Genomic DNA, 18,203 nt, shown 5'->3' on the forward strand with positions numbered 1-18,203 from the left:
GACCTTCATACATGAGCACGAACACCTGCCACTTGTGAGAATGGAGCTTCGCATGCCAGCACACGCACCTCCTGCTTGTGTGAATGGAGCTACACGTGCCAGTGCAAGCGCCTGCTGCTCATGCAAGTGGAGCTACGCATGTCAGAGCAAGCATCGGTTCCGAACCTGGTTTGTCCCAGTAGTGGGCTGTGGCCCAGGAGTTAAGAGACATAAATGGTACCTTCCTATTCTTAACTCTCTTACCTTTAATACTGAACTCTGATTTCAAAACACACATGCAAATCATATATTTTTCTTGGAAGTTTTATTCATAAAATAGAAGATAAAGCATTTCCATCCATAGAAACGTTTACAAATGATATTCTAAAAATAAAGAATACAATCTTAGAAATTAGTTGGAAGCAGCCGCCATGCTTCGTTCTGCACCAGTGATTCAACTGACATCTTAACAAAATGATGAATAACTAGTTCCATGGCAAATTGTAGTTGGACTTTAGTGAAATGACATTAGATAGCACCAGACCAATGAATCTAAATTCAAGAAAAGGGCAGATCCAGGATGATGCTAATGAACTGTTATTTACTTCTAGAGCCTTGGCTTAGTTGTTTCTCTTAGACTAATTTGATGTACCTCTAATAATGAGCTGAAAATAATACTGACAATTATTTTAGATACAGAATATCAGAGCCTAGGTCTCTTACCATAGTAGATTGCATCCATATAAAAGGTTTCTATGTAACCCATGTTTTGGGATCATCTCATTGCTGGCAATAATGGCTTACAATGGGGTATACACTGGCTTTTTGATTGCTTCAGAGTTTTTATAAAATAGTCCAATTGAAGGTTGTGTGCACAATTTACATTTCTGAACCCAGAAAAAGCAGTGATTGAAGCTATAGGGGAAACAAACCTATTCTGGGTATGAATAGTTAACATATTCTTTCAGTCCTAGATTTAAAGAAATTCATTTGCTTTTATAATTTGTAAGTTAACCATTTTAGCTTAGCATTATATACTATATAATAAAGCAGGCAATGTCTGGACAAAATCAACAAAGTTACAAACTGTTGTACAGATTTAAAGCAACCAATTCTAAAGTGTTACACTCTTTTGTTTTTTTCCTGAAATTGGGCAAGTTTCAAATAAAAATTTTGCCAGAGTACCATTAGTACATTGAGTACCTAACCTTACTCTACATAATTTTTCAGTAAAAAAACAAATATATTAATTTGCCCATGGAGCAAGTTACATGAACAGCAGAAAGTCTCTTCTCCCTTTGGGTATATCTTTGGTTTGTCTTTAAAAATCATAATTCATGAAACCATCAGTAAATTACTGAGTTGGTTCAGGAAACAATTTTCAAGTCACAGGTAAAAACAAACAAACACCTGAAATCATAAATTATTTTACTTATTGAAAAAAAATGAAGCATGGATAAGTATAAATCATAAGATTGAGGTACAATAATGCTGAATATAGTAATGTGAAAATAAACAGCATCACAGAAATACCAGAGTGGTGTAGGATACTTTGATCCACATATAATTCAAGGTGTTACAGATAAAGTAAGTACCTACGTGAGAATTCAAACAGGATAGTAAGAATAACAAAAATGAAGGTAAGTGAAATATGACAAAAACTTCAAAAAGTTGCATGCAGTAAAGCTATAATACATGAAGTTATAGATAAGGAATAGATTAATCTGACAAGGATTTACTCACTCTTCAAAGCCTCATATGATCCCCATTGAGTCCATATACCTATTCTCCATGAAGATAGGAAGACATTTGACATAAGTTGCATAGGAAACCTAATTTGCTTAGCTTTTTTACATTTCATTCAACTTTCTATTTCCAAGTTTGTTTCCACTTGGTATGAAACCTGTCAATGTTTAGATCAGGCCTGCACAGCATCTGACCAGCCAAGCAGCTTCATGTCGCATTCCAGCATTCTTTAAAAAGTCAATAAATTCACTGCCACTCTGAAAGACATGCTACCGAACACCTGCAGGCCTCACTGCCACTTCCAATACTGTCACCAAAGAACTAATTGGCACATCACAGATTGCTTTGAGTCATTGTGGCACAGTGGCTAGAATGCGGTATTGTGGGCCAGGGATCCCCAGTCCGTGGCATGCCAGTAACCAGGCTGTGCCAACAAGTGAAGCCCCATCCACAGGATGTAGGCAGCATATAAAACCACGCTCCCTTTGGTCTGTGGAAAAACCTTTCTCCATGGAACTGGTCCTTGGTGCCAAAAAGGTTGGGGGCCACTGTTGTGGGCTAACTCTGCCCCCAGTCAAAAGAGTTTGATCCTGATGGGCTCAAAGTTTACTCAGCCTTCCATCCTTCTTAGATCAGAAAATGAGGATCCAGAATATTGGAGGCAATATGCTGACTCTAAACCGCCCAGAGCACTATGGAGCGGTATATAAGTGCTATTGCTATTTGTGGCCTGCACTTATTTTATCAATGTGGTCTTTTCTACCAGCTGTGCAGGCCTGGTCTAAATATATATGGATCTTAGTACCCCTGACCATGGTACCCGTGCTCCTGGGAGCTATAATTCAGAAATGCTTAGTTCCTTACCCCTGGATTGCATAATGAAAGTAACATATCTAAAATGATTATAGAACACGCTGATGGTGCATTTTCTGTACTGCAATATAAAGAAGTGTTTTGTTTTGAGCAAAAATATCCATGATGGTATTTTCTTCAAATATGATAAAAACATTGAATGTATGAAGTTTCCAAAGAAATGTGAGTACAAAGAAGGTGCTTCTTCCATGATGTCACTGCTGTTTCTTTGATGGAACCCGAGATCTTGCAATCAGAATGGGAACTACAGCCAACAAAGCAATCAATAGTGCCCAGAAGGGCCGATAGAAGAGCCAGCCCACTGAAATGGTCAGCAATGAGAGAGAAGTGGCTAAGCAAAAGGCAAATGCTTTCAAACCAATGTTAACCAGATCCCGGACAACTGGAAACCAATCCACTGCAATAAGGAAAAATAAAAATTAATTTAATAAATAAATAAATAAATAAATAAAAATCTCATTGGTAAGCTTATAAAAGCAAACTGTATCTGCTTTAAATCTAATCCAATGCCTACCGAATTCATTGAAATTTCATCTCTACCGACTATGGACCATTAAAGGAAGAAAAAAAACAGACTTTTACCTAAATATGTTTTCAGCACTCAGCAATAAAGAATAGTATTATTATTAAATTCTCACCTTAACCACAGGCTTTAATTAGCTTTGATTAGTACTTGGTTTTCATAGCTTATAGAAACACTTCTTTACTGTAACACAGTGCTGAAATAACTAATTGCTTTCCCCCACATTCCTATGAGTTATCTCATCTAGAGAATTGAGACAATTGAAATACCCTCTTCGATTCTATCCCTTGGACTATTCATTTAACATAAGCATGAGAAAGGAAAATCTTTATTTCCTGAGTCAACATTTGAGCCCAGGAACAATATTCAGCTTCACAGCAATTATTAATATTCTTTATCATGTTAGATGACTATGTTTCTTAGACCTGAAGGTGAAAGCGGAAGCAGTATACTCTGCCCCATATTTGGGTAGACCAGGTTGTCCTAATAAGACTGGTCTCACCAGAAAAACACTTAGACCTGAAGGTACTTCAGTACAACTTTTGATTAATGCTTTATTTAGAAATCAAACTAGGGGGATAGTGGCAACACTTACCCAGGGTATGAATAATTCTGGTCATAAGGCTGATGCCTAAAAACATAGACAACCATCCAGCTGCACGTAGGCCCCAGGTTTTCATGCTGTTACTCTCATGTTCCTTCTGAAATACTTCCTAAAAATATTTGATATTTAGTTAGCACTTCCAGTCATATACTTGGTATTTTATCAGCATCCAATCATGCTAACTCTTTTGATCAGCAGGATACACAATGCAACTGGACACAATGCCGAGGCTGCTGGCCTGAACCTATCCCCCTCCCCTCCATAATCTGCTAACATATTCTAAGAGGAATGCTGGTTTCAAAATTATTTGAACAACCCTAGGTTACAATTTGAAATTGTTTTGACAAACCATGTTTAAAACTAATTTGATTAGTTGAAAACAAAAGAAATATCGTCAATTTTGTTCTCATGGCATCATCAGAGCATTTATGATGATTCTTCAACTGCAGCTGAACTTCAGATCAATATTTTAAAGACAGGGTAAAATGGATGGAAGAATGAGGTACAGGCAAAATTTATGAGTAGGTAGAATTTTAAGAAAAACAGATTTTAGAACATACTAATTTTCCTCTTGTTCCACCCTGCAAGCAATCCCTGATAAGCTCTGCAAGGCCCCTTGTGCCATTCTTGACATGCAAAACATTATACATTCATGTCTTTTCTTTGTCTATACACATTACTTTTTTTGGCAGAAACTGAAAACACTTTTTAATCCATCAAAATTATCTATGCTGCTAAATGAGAAAGCAAGAAAGCAATGAGAAACGCAAATGAGAATGCATTCATTTTTTTTGAACTGGAGAAATGTCTACAAATGAAACATCTACACTGATCAGAACCAAATTCCACTAGTAGAACTGGAGAAAAATTAGTTTTATAGGGAAGTTAACCTACACTGATCCACTTACTTAAACTCAGTTTTGCCTACTAGGGTTGCCAATTTAAGTTAAAATAAATAAATAAATAAAATAAATAAATAATTTTATTTCTATACCGCCCTTCTCCCGAAGGACTCAGGGCGGTGTACAGCCTATTTAAAAACACAAAAACACGACAACAATTTAAAATTTAAAATCATTAAATAATTAGGCTCCAATTAAAATCCCAGAAATTTAAAATACCCCAATTTAAAACGTTATGTTAATAGCCCTGCCTGGCGGAACAACAGGGTCTTCAGAGCGCAGCGAACACCCGGAGATCGGAGATCTTTCGTATTTCGGGGGGCAGTTCATTCCACAGGGCTGGGGCTCCCACAGAGAAGGCCCTCCCCCTGGGTGTCGCCAGCCGACATAACTTGGCTGACGGCACCCGGAGGAGACCCTCTCTGTGGGAGCGGACTGGTCGGTGGGAGGCTATTGGTGGCAGAAGTCGGTCTCGAAGGTACCCGGGTCCTATGCCATGGAGCGCTTTAAAGGTGGTAACCAACACCTTGAATCGCACCCGGAAGACCACTGGGAGCCAGTGCAGCTCGCGCAGGAAGGGTGTCACGTGGGCGCAACGAGTTGCACCCATAACCACCCGCGCGGCCGCATTCTGGACCAGTTGGAGCCTCCGAGTGCTCTTCAAGGGGAGCCCCATGTAGAGAGCATTACAATAGTCCAACCGGGAGGTGACAAGGGCGTGAGTGACCGTGCGCAAGGCATCCCGATCCAGAAAGGGCTGCAACTGGCGAATCAGGCGAACCTGATAAAAGGCCCCCCTGGCCACGGCCGTCATGTGCTCTTCTAAAGACAGCCGTGCATCCAGGAGGACACCCAGATTGCGAGCCCTCTCTGTGGGGGGCAAGGATTCACCCCCAATAGTCAGCGATGGCACCTGCTGACTATATCGGGGCGCCGGAAGCCACAGCCACTCGGTCTTGGAGGGGTTGAGTCTGAGCCTGTTCCTCCCCATCCAGGCCCGCACGGCCTCCAGGCAGCGGGACATCACATCAAGGGCATCGTTGGGGTGGTCTGGGGTGGAGATGTACAGCTGAGTATCGTCAGCGTACAGATGACACTTCACCCCAAAACCACGGATGATCTCACCCAGCGGCTTCACATAAATGTTGAACAGGAGAGGCGAGAGGACCGACCCTTGCGGCACTCCCCATGCGAGATGCCTTGAGGTCGACCTCTGTCCCCCTGCCAACACAAACTGCGAGCGGTCGGAGAGGAAGGAGGAGAACCACCGCAGAACGGTGCCCCCTATTCCTAACCCCCTCAACCGCTGCAGCATGATACCATGGTCGATGGTATCAAAAGCCGCTGAGAGGTCTAATAGGACTAGGACAGAGGAGCAACCCCTGTCCCGAGCCCTCCAGAGATTATCCACCAACGCGACCAATGCTGTTTCAGTGCTGTACCCCTGCCCGAAGCCCGACTGGTACGGGTCTAGATAGATAGCTTCATCCAGGTGCCGGGGAAGTTGTCGTGCCACCACGCTCTCAACAACCTTCGCCACAAAACGAAGGTTGGAGACTGGACGATAGTTGGCTAATTCAGCCGGGTCCAGGGAAAGCTTCTTGAGGAGGGGCCTCACTACTGCCTCTTTCAAGGCGGCAGGAAAGGCACCCTCACTCAGAGAAGCACTTATAATCCCCTGGAGCCAGCCTCGTGTAACCTCCCGGGAGGCCAGCACCAACCAGGAGGGACACGGGTCCAATAAACACGTGGCGGCACTAATCTTACCCAGAACCCTGTCCACATCCTCGGGAGTCACAGGATCAAACTCCTCCCAGGTAACATTCTCAAGACTTGCCCTCGTCTCCTCCCGTGGACTCATCCAGTCGGAGTCCAAGCCATCCCGAATCCGAGCGACTTTATCGTGCAGGAATTGCACAAAATCCTCAGCGCGACCCTGCAAGGGATCTTCCCGCACTCCCCCCCGGAGGAGGGAGTGGGTCACCCTAAACAAGGCGGCTGGGCGGTTCTCTGCAGATGCGATAAGAGCGGAAAAGTGGTTAGACTTTGCCGCTTTTATCGCCACTAGGTAGGTCTTGATATAAGACCTCACCTGTGTCCGGTCGGAATCGGATTGACTAGTCCTCCAAATGCTCTCTAGGCGTCTTTTCCGACGCTTCATCTCTCTCAGCTCCTCAGAGAACCAAGGAGCCAGTTGAGATCGGCATCGGGTCAGAGGCCGCAAAGGCACGACGCGGTCCAAAGCTCCAGCGGCCGCCCTTTCCCAGGCGGCCACCAGCTCTTCAGTCGAGTCGTGTGTTAGGGTCTCAGGGAACGGCCCAAGCTCCGTCAGGAACCTTTCGGGTTCGCCATTTAGGTTTTCAGATAAGGCCATCAAGAGCTGCATCAGCCAGAAACTGAATCAGAGTTGTTTTATTTGCAATGATGAGCTTTACCTCTGAGCTACAGCCCTTCCTGTCAGTGTGTTATGTGTTTGTCAGCCGAGCGTCCATTCTGAGTGTTACGGTAGCCTGCCAGAGAACTTTATCACGTATCTATAGCAACAGAGATAAGACTAGTCTTTGTGAAACTTTGAGCTACTGCGCATGTCTACATTTTTTCCTTTCTAACTTCCTGATTTATTCTTCTTTTGTTCGTCTGTGTGATATGCTGCCAGTAAAGATGTAGTTAGCTAGTTTTTCTATGTTTAATAAAATCCTTATTAGAATATATATATTTCGGTTTTTCTTTCTTTAAAGTATACAGCATGGAAAACAAGATCCATCCATCTCTAATTAAGTGCAATTACCCCAGGGGGGAAATGAGGCTGATTTACACTTCGACACTTCCATTAAGCAATAATTCAAGAGAATGGAGGGGGGAATTGTTCTCCTTTATTTAAGCAAATAGAACATGTATAACTCTTCCCTACTTTTCTCCCTCTACTGATTTGTAACCCTTACCTCAGCTGTGAGCTCTCCAGGATAGAGAATATTTAAGACATCCCCCGATTTGGTTTGGTAAGGAACCAAGTGATCTTCTTGCTGACGAGCAACTATGGTCACCTGAAAAGGGGCCGAAGTGAGAAATTAAAGAAATTTGCACATTGAAATTGGAGAGCTTTATCTAATTACACGAGAAGGTCTTGAAGAAATATGGAACATTTACCATATCTGGTAGAGCTGTGCGTGAGAAGTCTTCACTTAAACCTGCATAGAAGAATGAAACACGAAGATCCCCAACCTAAAAAGAGGGAGAAAAAACAACAACACAAAACTGTTGGACAACTAAAGATTCCCAATGGAAATTTTAGATCCAAGATTCTCATATTCTCTGAACTCAGCTCAAGTAAAAAAGTGCAATTCAGAGTGATTGGGGCAGAGGGGAACAATTGTTTATTTTCCTCTTCCATTTCTTACTTCTGGACGCCGTGGGTTCTCACTATGAAAGAAATAATCCCCTGAGCGGATCACATCTGCATGAGGATCTTCCAATTTTGATAGGCTCATCTGCTTGAAATTATTAATCTTCTCAATGAGGCCTAAAAGTAGAAATAGGAATAAGAAATTATTTTTTGCCTGAGACTTATGGAGTTATTTGGGAAACTTCAATGAAGCTGTGCTCTTTCAGGAGGTAGGCCCATAGCATAAAATGGGCATGGCCAGAGCTTGGAACAAATAGGGCCATCCTTCATGGTGTCTTGCCAGAAATTTCCTCATTTTATTCCATCTAATAAACTTTCCAAATTCTTCCTATGAAGAAAATGGTCACCAAGAAGGAATATCATAGCATTCCAAGTACCCAAATGAATGCCACATAGACACAAGTTAAGAACATATTTTCTATCATCCCATAGCATCAGATATGGAATAACTGCCTTAAATTACACAATGACAGATTCTTGGTTAATGTTAGAAAAATGTTCCTGATGGTAAATATAATTAAACTGCAGAAACAACCACCCAGCAATATAGTGGATGTCCCTTCACTGAATGTGTTCTTGCACAGCCCTAAAAGTCCATTTGTCAGAGATGCTTGATGCTGAATTCCTGCACTGAGCAGAAGTTCAACTCAACAGCTTAAAAATAGCTTTTAATTCTACCATTTCTTAACTCTCCTGTCTCACCATGCCAAATTAAAAAAGGAAAAAGCAGGCATGGTGGTGGGGAACAGCATGCCTGACCTAAGAACCTACAGACAGACTTAGCTAACATCCAGATAGGGATGCCAAATATCTCATGCATAGAATAACTATACTATGCCTTAGAACATAGTACTTAATCCAAAAGCCCATGAAATATTTTGATACTGTCTCATGATCTGCTCCATAAAATGTAAACCACAGGAACTGGAAAACCATGATTTAAATTAAAAGCTATTTAACTACTTTTCCAAATGTTACAAAGTTGGGAGGATTTTCCCGTTATCTGCCTTGTTAAGTATATCTTAGTATGCATATATTTAGACATATCTCAGATCCAAGCTTCATACCCCTGGAAAGGAAGAACTTGCCAACTTGAACATCAGAAGCAACTGCAGTGAAAGATTCAACAGCCATGGCACTGCACAGACAAAAAGAATTACCAGATGAATTTTAGCATGGTGGACACAAAGTCACAAAAGAATTAGCAAATCTTCTAGCTATTAACCACCACAAAGATGTACTCCAGTGTTTCCCAACACAACAACCAACGCTACTTTGCTTAACATCCAGAATACAATCTCGTGAATCAGTTAGAAATGTTACTCAGATTCTTAATTTAGAATCCTAAGGACAGTATTGGAAGAGCCACAGTATAGAATATTATCAAGTTTACCTAGGGTTTTTATGTCCAATTTCTCGATCAAAATTTCTGCTATTCACAACTTCCGATTTCCATTCCGTATCTAAAAGGGGAGTAAAGAAATAAGAATATGAAGAATACTATCCTGATTCCTTGAAAACATCCCAGGAGTCACAGATCATGGATATTTCCCACTGTCCCTATAATTTTTCAGCTCTTATATGGGAATGGGTACTGGTGAACATCACAGGCAGAATTCTTCTCTAAGCCCATGCTAGTTACGGTTTTTTTCCCCCTCGGATTCTACTGTTCATGAACAGACACAAATACAAGACAAATTCTATTTTGAGATTTATTAACAGAAGCATAGAATCCAGATCATGAAAAATAATATTCCCATTCTATAATTTCCTAATATTGACTCTGGTTCTAGACCGCAGTCTAAAAGGAACAATAACGAAGTAGAGTAAAGATGGGGAAAGGATTGGAAACTGAGTCTGGTGAGGAATAGTTAAAAGGACTAAGTAAATGTAGCCTACAGAAGAGAAGACTGAGAAAAAGTAAAATAGCATATATCTTCTATAGGAAGGCAGGATCTCTTCTCCACACCATCATCTTCCAAGGTTATTCTCACATTCCTTTACACTTGGAGATTTTCAAATTGAGATAACCACTGTTTGAAGCAGGCCCTTCCCAAAGGACAGGTTTGGACTGGATTACTATCAAGCCACCTTTCAACTCTATGATTTTATGAATAAAATCCAATGAAAACTTGCTTTCTGTGGTCTGCAAGCACTGAAGTTCAGCTAACCTTGTCATAAGATAAACATCAGTAATGTGGATGCAACATCCTGGCTAAAAAGGACAATATGTTTGTTTCCTTCAGCATTTTGTAATCAACTAAAAAGATTTAACTGCTTGAGAATGCAAATGCAATAAAAATAATGTTCCAAGTTCATGTCATAGATAAAATTGGTAACTTTTTCTCTTTCAGTGGTTCTCCCTTATAACAGCTATATGACAGTAGACATTCAACAGACAACTTTCACCATCATTTTTTGTAGCTGCAAGGACAGCTCTTCCCTAGCTGGAAAAGAGGTGCCGGATATTAAAGTGACTGTTTTATGAGACAAAATTTTCTACTAGCAAACTTACTGTAAGAATATCTTGTTTCTTTCTTTACTTCACCATCTTCTTCGTATTCTCTACAAGAAGGGGGGAAAACATCATCAGATGAACATAAAGTACTGAAAAGTCCATCATGTTTTACACAATTTTACTATAAATAATTTTAGCTAAAATTAGCCAAAATTTTTAACTAATTCGTATGAATGTGAATGCCCTCATATAGTGCCCTCATATAGTGCCCCTCCCCATTACTATCATTTTAAAAGATTTTGTAGAGCTTTAGTAAAACATTTCCAAGATAAAAACACAGGCCTTCTTTCCAGAGAAGGAACTTTATAATTAGTTCATTGTTTGATGTTTTTTGCCTACCTCTCTCTACCCTTCCAAGACTGAGTGGCTGTGGCTCCCGGCATCCCGATATAGTCAGTTGACTCCATCACTGACTATTGGGGGCGAGTCATTGGCACCCACAGAGAGGGCTCGCAATCTGGGAGTCCTCCTGGATATGCAGCTGTCCTTGGAGGAACATCTGACGGCTGTAACCAGGGGGACCTTTTGTCAGGTTCACCTGATTCGCCAGTTGCGGCCCTTTCTTGATCGGGATTCCCTGTGCACAGTCACTCACGCCCTCGTCACCTCTCGCCTTGACTACTGCAACGCTCTCTACATGGGGCTCCCCTTGAGGAGCACCCGGAGGCTCCAGCTGGTCCAGAACGCAGCAGCACGGGTAGTGACGGGAGCAGCATGGCGCTCCCATGTAACACCGCTCCTGCGCGAGCTGCACTGGCTCCCGGTGGTCTTCCGGGTGCGCTTCAAGGTGTTGGTTATCACCTTCAAAGCGCTCCATGGCATAGGCCTAGATATCTTCGAGACCGCCTGCTGCTACCGACGACCTCCCATCGACCCGTGCGCTCCCACAGAGAGGGCCTCCTCAGGGTGCCATCAGCCAGACAGTGTAGGCTGGTGACCCCCAGGGGGAGGCCTTCTCTGTGGAGGCACCTACCCTCTGGAATCAGCTCCCCCCAGAGATAAGGAGAATCCAGGACCTCAATGCCTTCCGTCGTGCCCTTAAAACCCATTTTTTCAAGCAAGCCGGGCTGGCTTAAGATGAAATTTTTAACTGTTTTTAAATGTTTTAAACGTTTTAATTGGTAATGAGTTTTAATTGGGCCAAATTTATATATCTTTTAATTGTTTTTTAATATTTGTCCTGCATGTTTTTTAATTTTGGCTGTACACCGCCCTGAGTCCTCAGGGAGAAGGGCGGTATAGAAATTCAATAATAAATAAATAAATAAATATTCTTGTATCTTACTACAGCACAATCTCTCTCTTGTCTAAAGCTTAAATAATAACACTTTCCAAATAAGAGAACTAATCTAAATGCATGGGGAAATACTGGGATTTGAGATTAATGAAACTAGACAAAGAAGATGTATTTATCTAAAAGACAAGTTAAATTTCTCCTGCCTCTTTTCCTTCTGTGACTTGCTAGTTCAACCCTTCACTGCAAATTTCCCTCTTCTACATAAGCTATCTACTAAATACACTTATCCTTGCTAGGCCTGAGAAATCTGAAGGAAAGCCAAAAGTCCAAGTTTCGTGCTACCTGCTGCTTCGCTGTAGCACAGTTTGGCATCACACATCCAAGTTGAAATGTGGAGGGTGCTGTAGGCATGACAACTGCTGGTTATTTTCCTATCACCTCTCAGCTGCTCATTCTTTCCAGAAGCCCAGAAGCCAGCTAGAAACAAATGACTCATAGTTCTGTATTCATTCACTCTTTATAGCTCTGAATCACTACCGTAGTTGTTATAGGTGAGGAAAAAATAGATACCAGGAGGCTAGATCAAACCATTATTATATTTCCCACAGATAGAAAAGAAAGGTCACTTAGTAAACATAAGAATAAATATGCCATTATTTCTCTTAATCCTAAATTGGATTACATAAAATACAAAAATTCAAAGAAACCTGTTCCACTGTCACCATCACTAGAAACATGCACAGTTTAAGGCAGAGAAAACATGAATACTGTAAACATCTTACTTGGAATCTTCATATTCAACCCACTGATACATCTCCACCTGACGTTTGAGCTTGACTGCCCGAATAGAGAGCCCATAGCTGGGATCATATAGAGGCTAGCAAATGCAAATAAACATCAGTTGGTAAGAGAACTATTATCTACAAAGGACTTCCTTAGATGTTCAGCATGCACAGTGGGCGGGTGGGGGGATACATTTAATTTTTCGCCACAAGTCACTTAACCTAGCAGGGCAGAGGATTGCTGGATTATGTGTCAAGTTGTTTTTGATTCCTAGCAACCTTATTTTAGAGTATAGACAGATGACAATCTATCCCTAACCTGCTCTTTCACATGTCCCAATGTTGCGCTCACCGCCACTGTGAGTCCAGCCATCCTTTTCTTGGTTTATCATTGCCTTTTCCAGCATAGTATTAATTGACGCCTCATCTATCTCTGCCATCTTTTTATATTGCTACTGTTCATTATAGGCGCCATTTTGTTTTAGCTCAGCACCTGGGATGACTTTTGTGGCTTGGGTGGCCTTGCTGGGAATACATATACTCTTGAAGTACACTCCCAATGTCCTTTGCTTATCCTACCAAGAAACAACACAAACCCCCACCAACACAATGAGTCAACACAAGCAAGACTTGGGGGTGGGGGGAGAAAGAGACAGAAAAAGCAATACATTTTTTTAAAAAAAACTTTAATGTGAAAAGATGAAGCAAGGTTTGGACTAAGGAAATTTACCTTTGATGTTCTAAGGATACCAGAGAAGTGCACAAGTTTCTTGTCATTCTCATGGGATATAATCTGGATGTTGTCAAGCGGGACAACTAGGGAAAGCCCCTCCGCCAAAGAGGAGGCTGTTTTCAAAGCTCGCCCCTAGGAATGATGAAATGAGAAATAAAGTGGTTCAAGTAGACTCTTGAAGCAAGGACTCATCCCTGCAGCCTCATGCTGAAATCACCACACAGAACAGATTTTCTTTTAATGAAAATTCATTTACACAAGAAAAAAAATAAAGTACTTTGGTTGCAGGAACTCAACGATCAACCTTCTCTTCTTTAAATAATCTAACTGACTAATAATATCTAGGAAGGCAGGAAGATAAGCATGCAAGCTTTATGCACTGTTTGTGCAAAGCAGCTTACAAAACCTATTTTGTAACTATTTGGCACAAGAAATCATTGAATTAAAATTCTGAATTTGATGCTAAATATAAAAATGCAAAACATCCTGACACAGGATTGTACAGTTTTCCTTGAAATTGCATTAAAAAAAAGTTAGAACTATTCATTCCAAAGGTGCTTTTTCAAAAGGCAGCTGGACTTTCTATCGTTTTTCCTTGAAGACGCTTCACTTCTCATTCAAGAAGCTTCTTCAGTTCTGAGAATCGTTGAGATATTATATTATTATATATTATAAGATATGGGATTTATTTTATCAATGGCTAGATAAGAAAGCATGGAAATGAAATATGAAACATGAAATGAATGTTATAAATATAATATCTGAGAATAATTTTTTTGAAGCGGTAAAGCCATTCTTAAATAAATAATAAATGAGGATGTTTATTTGTTTGACAATATGAGAAATTAGATAATTAGTAAATTCTGAATATAGAGATGAAGCACAAAAGATTTGTAACCGACCGATACACTGTTTGCAATTATAATGGATGATGGATTTATATTTTATGTTTTGTTTAAAAATAAAAAAAAATTCAAAAAAAAAAGAAGCTTCTTGAATAAGAAGCGTCTTCAGGGAAAAACAAAGAAAGTCCAGCTACCTTTTGAAAAAGCACCTTTGGGACAACCATGACCTGGATGACTGAGAGTCTCCATAGTCAGAACTATTCACTGGTTCATTCATAAAACAGCATGCCATAAGCATTTTGAAGGAGAAGTGTTTCAAACTTGAAACTGCTGAAATCTGACATTTTGACCCATTCTCTCTCACCTCATTGGTAAAAAGAATGTAGAAAGACAGGGCAAAGGTGGCGAGGCCAACAAGCATCCCTCCAGAAGTCTCACTCAGGCGCTCTAGAAATCCAGGCTTGTGCTCGGTTGTGACCTTCACGTGCTCATTCTTTCCACCCATTTCAGAGAACTACTGAAAAGAACAAAAAGGGAAAGTTTAAGTTTATTAAAATTTATATGCCGCCTTTCTCCCGAAGAACTTGGGGCGGCTCACAGCAATAAAATCACAATAAAACAACAATAATAAATACAATTAAAATTCAGTTTAAAACCCACAATTAATTAAAACTCCCAGAACAGACTCAGGAAAGAGTTACTGAACGGCACATCTGCTACCACCTACTATTATAATTCAAGTACATGTAGTGCTCGACTTACGACCATTTGTTTAGCAACTGTTTAAACTGTTTCAAGTTAAAACAGTACTGAAAAAAGTGACTTATGACCAGTATTCACACTTACGACCATTGCAGCATCCGCACAACCACATGCTCAAAATCTGGGCACTTGGCAACGGGCATGTATTTGTGACAGTTGCACTGACCTGGGGTCATGTGATCACCATTGGTTTCTGACAATCAAAGTTATTGGGGAAGCCGGATTTGCTTAATGATTACATGATATGGCAAAAAAGTTTGCAATATGGAACAAAACTTACTTCACAATTGCCTTGCTTAGCAATGGAAATTTTGGGCTCAGTTGTGGCGTAAGTCAAGGACTTCTGTAGAAATTGGCAGGGTAGCAGCAGCTACAAGAAATTCTCTAACTACCGTAGGAAATCCATTAATAATGAAAAACATAGCTTCACTTACTGGGCTTACTAATGGCACTGAAGTGGCAATGATGATTTCTCAAGGACAATAGCATACGGTACATATTTGGATTTCACTTGATGAGCAAAAATATGACAGCATAAACTGGGAGTTTCTGGAGGGCAGAAACTCAGCTGTGATGCTAAATTTCAATGTGATGGATTATCCATCTATCCACAGATGGGAAAAGTCTAACTTCTCTATTTCCTTGGAAGAACTCTTTCAGTCCAATCCTCCTTCTGCAGCATCACAATTCTGCAACGGCAGAAGAGGAGCAAGACAATATGATAGCATGTGGCACTAATTAGCTTCACCTATGTCACTGATTTAACTGTGACTTAAAACAGAATAAACAGCATTTCAGAGGCCTTCCAAGTCTCTGTAGCATCTTTGGAAAAGGTACGCTCAAAACTAGTCTATTTTGTTGCTGATTTTTTGTAGTGTAATCTCAAAATGCTGGATAACACCCAGCCCACAAGTTATATTTGTCTACCTCTGATTTAGCACATTGTATGACTCTTCCTATTAATATTTCTTGCTATCGTCTAGTGTATGCACAAAGATTCTTCAATAAACCATGGAAAAAATACAAATTCAACTAACCTAAGAGCCAGATACCCATATGCTTTCACATACCATCCCAAGCCAAAACTGAATAAATTGCATAATGCTTATTGTAATGCATGACTTTTCAATATAAAGCCATAATATTTATAGTAGCTTCTTCTCAAAATGAGTAGGTTACAGGTTTACATAGTACAATTTAAAATTTGCATTAAGAAAGCAAATAAGAAGGCTATACTAATAAATATATATTATATATATAAGTAAATAATAAGGCATGCTATGAGTCAGACACAACTTAGCAACAAAAGCAATAACAAATTTCCTATCATCCAATTTAAAGATAGTTGTAGGCGTGTCTATGCCATAATATTTTGTAATAGTTGCTTAGAGCAACGTGTATGGAACAAAGATACGTAATTTTTCAGAGAAGAACATGAAAGTAATCTGTGCACAGAAAGTTTGTACAAACTTTGGATTCAGTTTAGAAGAGGCTCTTCAGAACTTTCAGAAGTGGAATGCAACATCCACCTACAACTCTTTGAAAAAAATACAGATTTGTTCCCAAGAATATCTTGGTTGCCATGAAGGCCTCTTTACAGCAGTCACAGAATACTTGAAAAAGACATGGGTGTTTAAATGAGTCATAGTACTCAGGTGTTGTTGCCATGCTTTCTGAAGCCCCTCTTCCAAGATTAATCTGAAGTAATGGTATTATTGTAGCAATCCCTACACCATAGCTAATAAAACAGGATCAAGCCTAAATATCAGAACACAAACAAAAGAAACAAATGCATATTTTTCTTTTTCTTTCTTTTATTCTCCGATTATGTGCCTTCTGAACTAAATCAACCAGCAATAAAACTAAATTAAGTTCTTTATTAGCCAGTTCCTTACTAGCACAAAAACTTTTGATAGCTTAATAAGAAAACTAGACTGATTATTACATTAATCATCACTTTTAATATACTCAAGACATGACTTCTTTAAAAAAATAATTGCATGCACGCCTTCTTAGAAATAAGTCTCATTCAGTTCAAGAAGTTACTTTCAGTTAAATACAGTAACACAACACTGTAATACAGCTGCTGTTCACACAGTCTCAATCATGTCAGGGGTGGACACAGTTATGGTGAGCAGAAAGTGGAAGGTGAGACACTTCAAAACTTAAGGTAGTAGCGACTACTAAACCCAATCAGAAAAGCCTGTGCCTGAATGCAAACATCGAAATGCATTAGGCCCGTTTTAAACACTGCAAGTGACAACACTCCAGAACAATTTACAAGACGACGCCCTTTTCCATGGGAATGTATGTGCAAATTGGAAGCAGCATGAAATCAAGCAGAAACTCTTACACGCAAGCTCATTCTGTCAAATCGTTCAGCAGCAACCACCTTATCTTTTATGCAGAATTTGTTCGGAAGGGTAACTATTCATTTCTCATGCTTGCCAACCAAAAAATAGCGAGACCCTATCACCACCCCTTGGATAAAGCAAATGCGTTTCTCCTAAAAATAAAAAAAACCTTGCCTGACAAATCGGCCAGCTACCAGGTCTCTTTCCTCTGAAATCAGGTGTGGTGGATCGCACTCCTGGCTGTCAACACTCATGAAGGGGTTACCTGTTTCTTACTGGTTGTATACATTTATTTATTAGTATTTCTATGCTGCAGAATAACAGAATATCACAGTGGGAAGGGACCTTAGAGGTCTTTTAGTCCGACCCCCTAGCTCAGGCAGGAAACCCTATACCATTCCAGACAAGTAGCTGCTCTTAAAAATTTCCAATGTTGGAGCATTCACAACTTCTGGTGGCAAGTCGTTCCACTGATCAATTGTTCTAATTGTCAGGAAATTTCTCCTTAATTCTAAACTGAGTCTCTCCTTGATTAGTTTCCATCCATTGCTTCTTGTCCTGCCTTCAGGGGCTTTGGAGAAGAGGCTGACCCCCTCTTCTTCCCATTGCCCCTTCCCATTTGCAAAGTATCTCCAAACTTTTTTTCTTAGTTTAAAAAAAAAAGGGTGGGAAAAAGCCCATACTTACATATATCGGTGTGCTTTGAGCTTTTTTTTTTTTTTAAATAAATGCACCAACTCCCCGAGGTATTCTTAAAAGTGGAAGAGATCTAATGGCCGGAGGAGATGTAACGCCCAAAGTCTCCTACAGATAAGACGCGAATTTCCCTCTCCCTCTCTCTTTCTAGCACTCGCGGCAAACTCCGCCCTCCTTCACAGACCTGGGATGGCCCGTGCGCGCGTGCGTGCATATAGAGGCAAAAGTGGGTGTGGGAGGGGGGGC

The 18,203-nt window shown here is 40.4% G+C and overlaps 1 protein-coding gene across 1 annotated transcript; it reads right to left on the reverse strand.

Annotated features, from left to right (window-relative positions):
• Nucleotides 1–320: 320 nt before the first annotated feature.
• TMEM43 (transmembrane protein 43) lies at nt 321–18,121 on the reverse strand. Its single transcript, XM_070936890.1, has 12 exons — nt 17,949–18,121; nt 14,510–14,662; nt 13,298–13,432; nt 12,568–12,662; nt 10,546–10,595; nt 9,424–9,493; nt 9,098–9,168; nt 8,026–8,147; nt 7,775–7,849; nt 7,570–7,671; nt 3,717–3,834; nt 321–2,995 (listed from the first exon to the last, which is right to left on the reverse strand). The coding sequence occupies exons 2-12, from the start codon at nt 14,648–14,650 to the stop codon at nt 2,793–2,795; spliced, it is 1,182 nt and encodes a 393-aa protein (XP_070792991.1). The 5' UTR covers nt 14,651–14,662; nt 17,949–18,121; the 3' UTR covers nt 321–2,792.
• Nucleotides 18,122–18,203: the final 82 nt, after the last annotated feature.

The sequence above is a fragment of the Pituophis catenifer genome, unplaced genomic scaffold, assembly GCF_029215685.1.
Source record: "Pituophis catenifer annectens isolate HBS135680 unplaced genomic scaffold, rPitCat1.0.hap2 SCAF_2, whole genome shotgun sequence".
In the NCBI taxonomy this organism is placed as follows: domain Eukaryota; kingdom Metazoa; phylum Chordata; class Lepidosauria; order Squamata; family Colubridae; genus Pituophis; species Pituophis catenifer.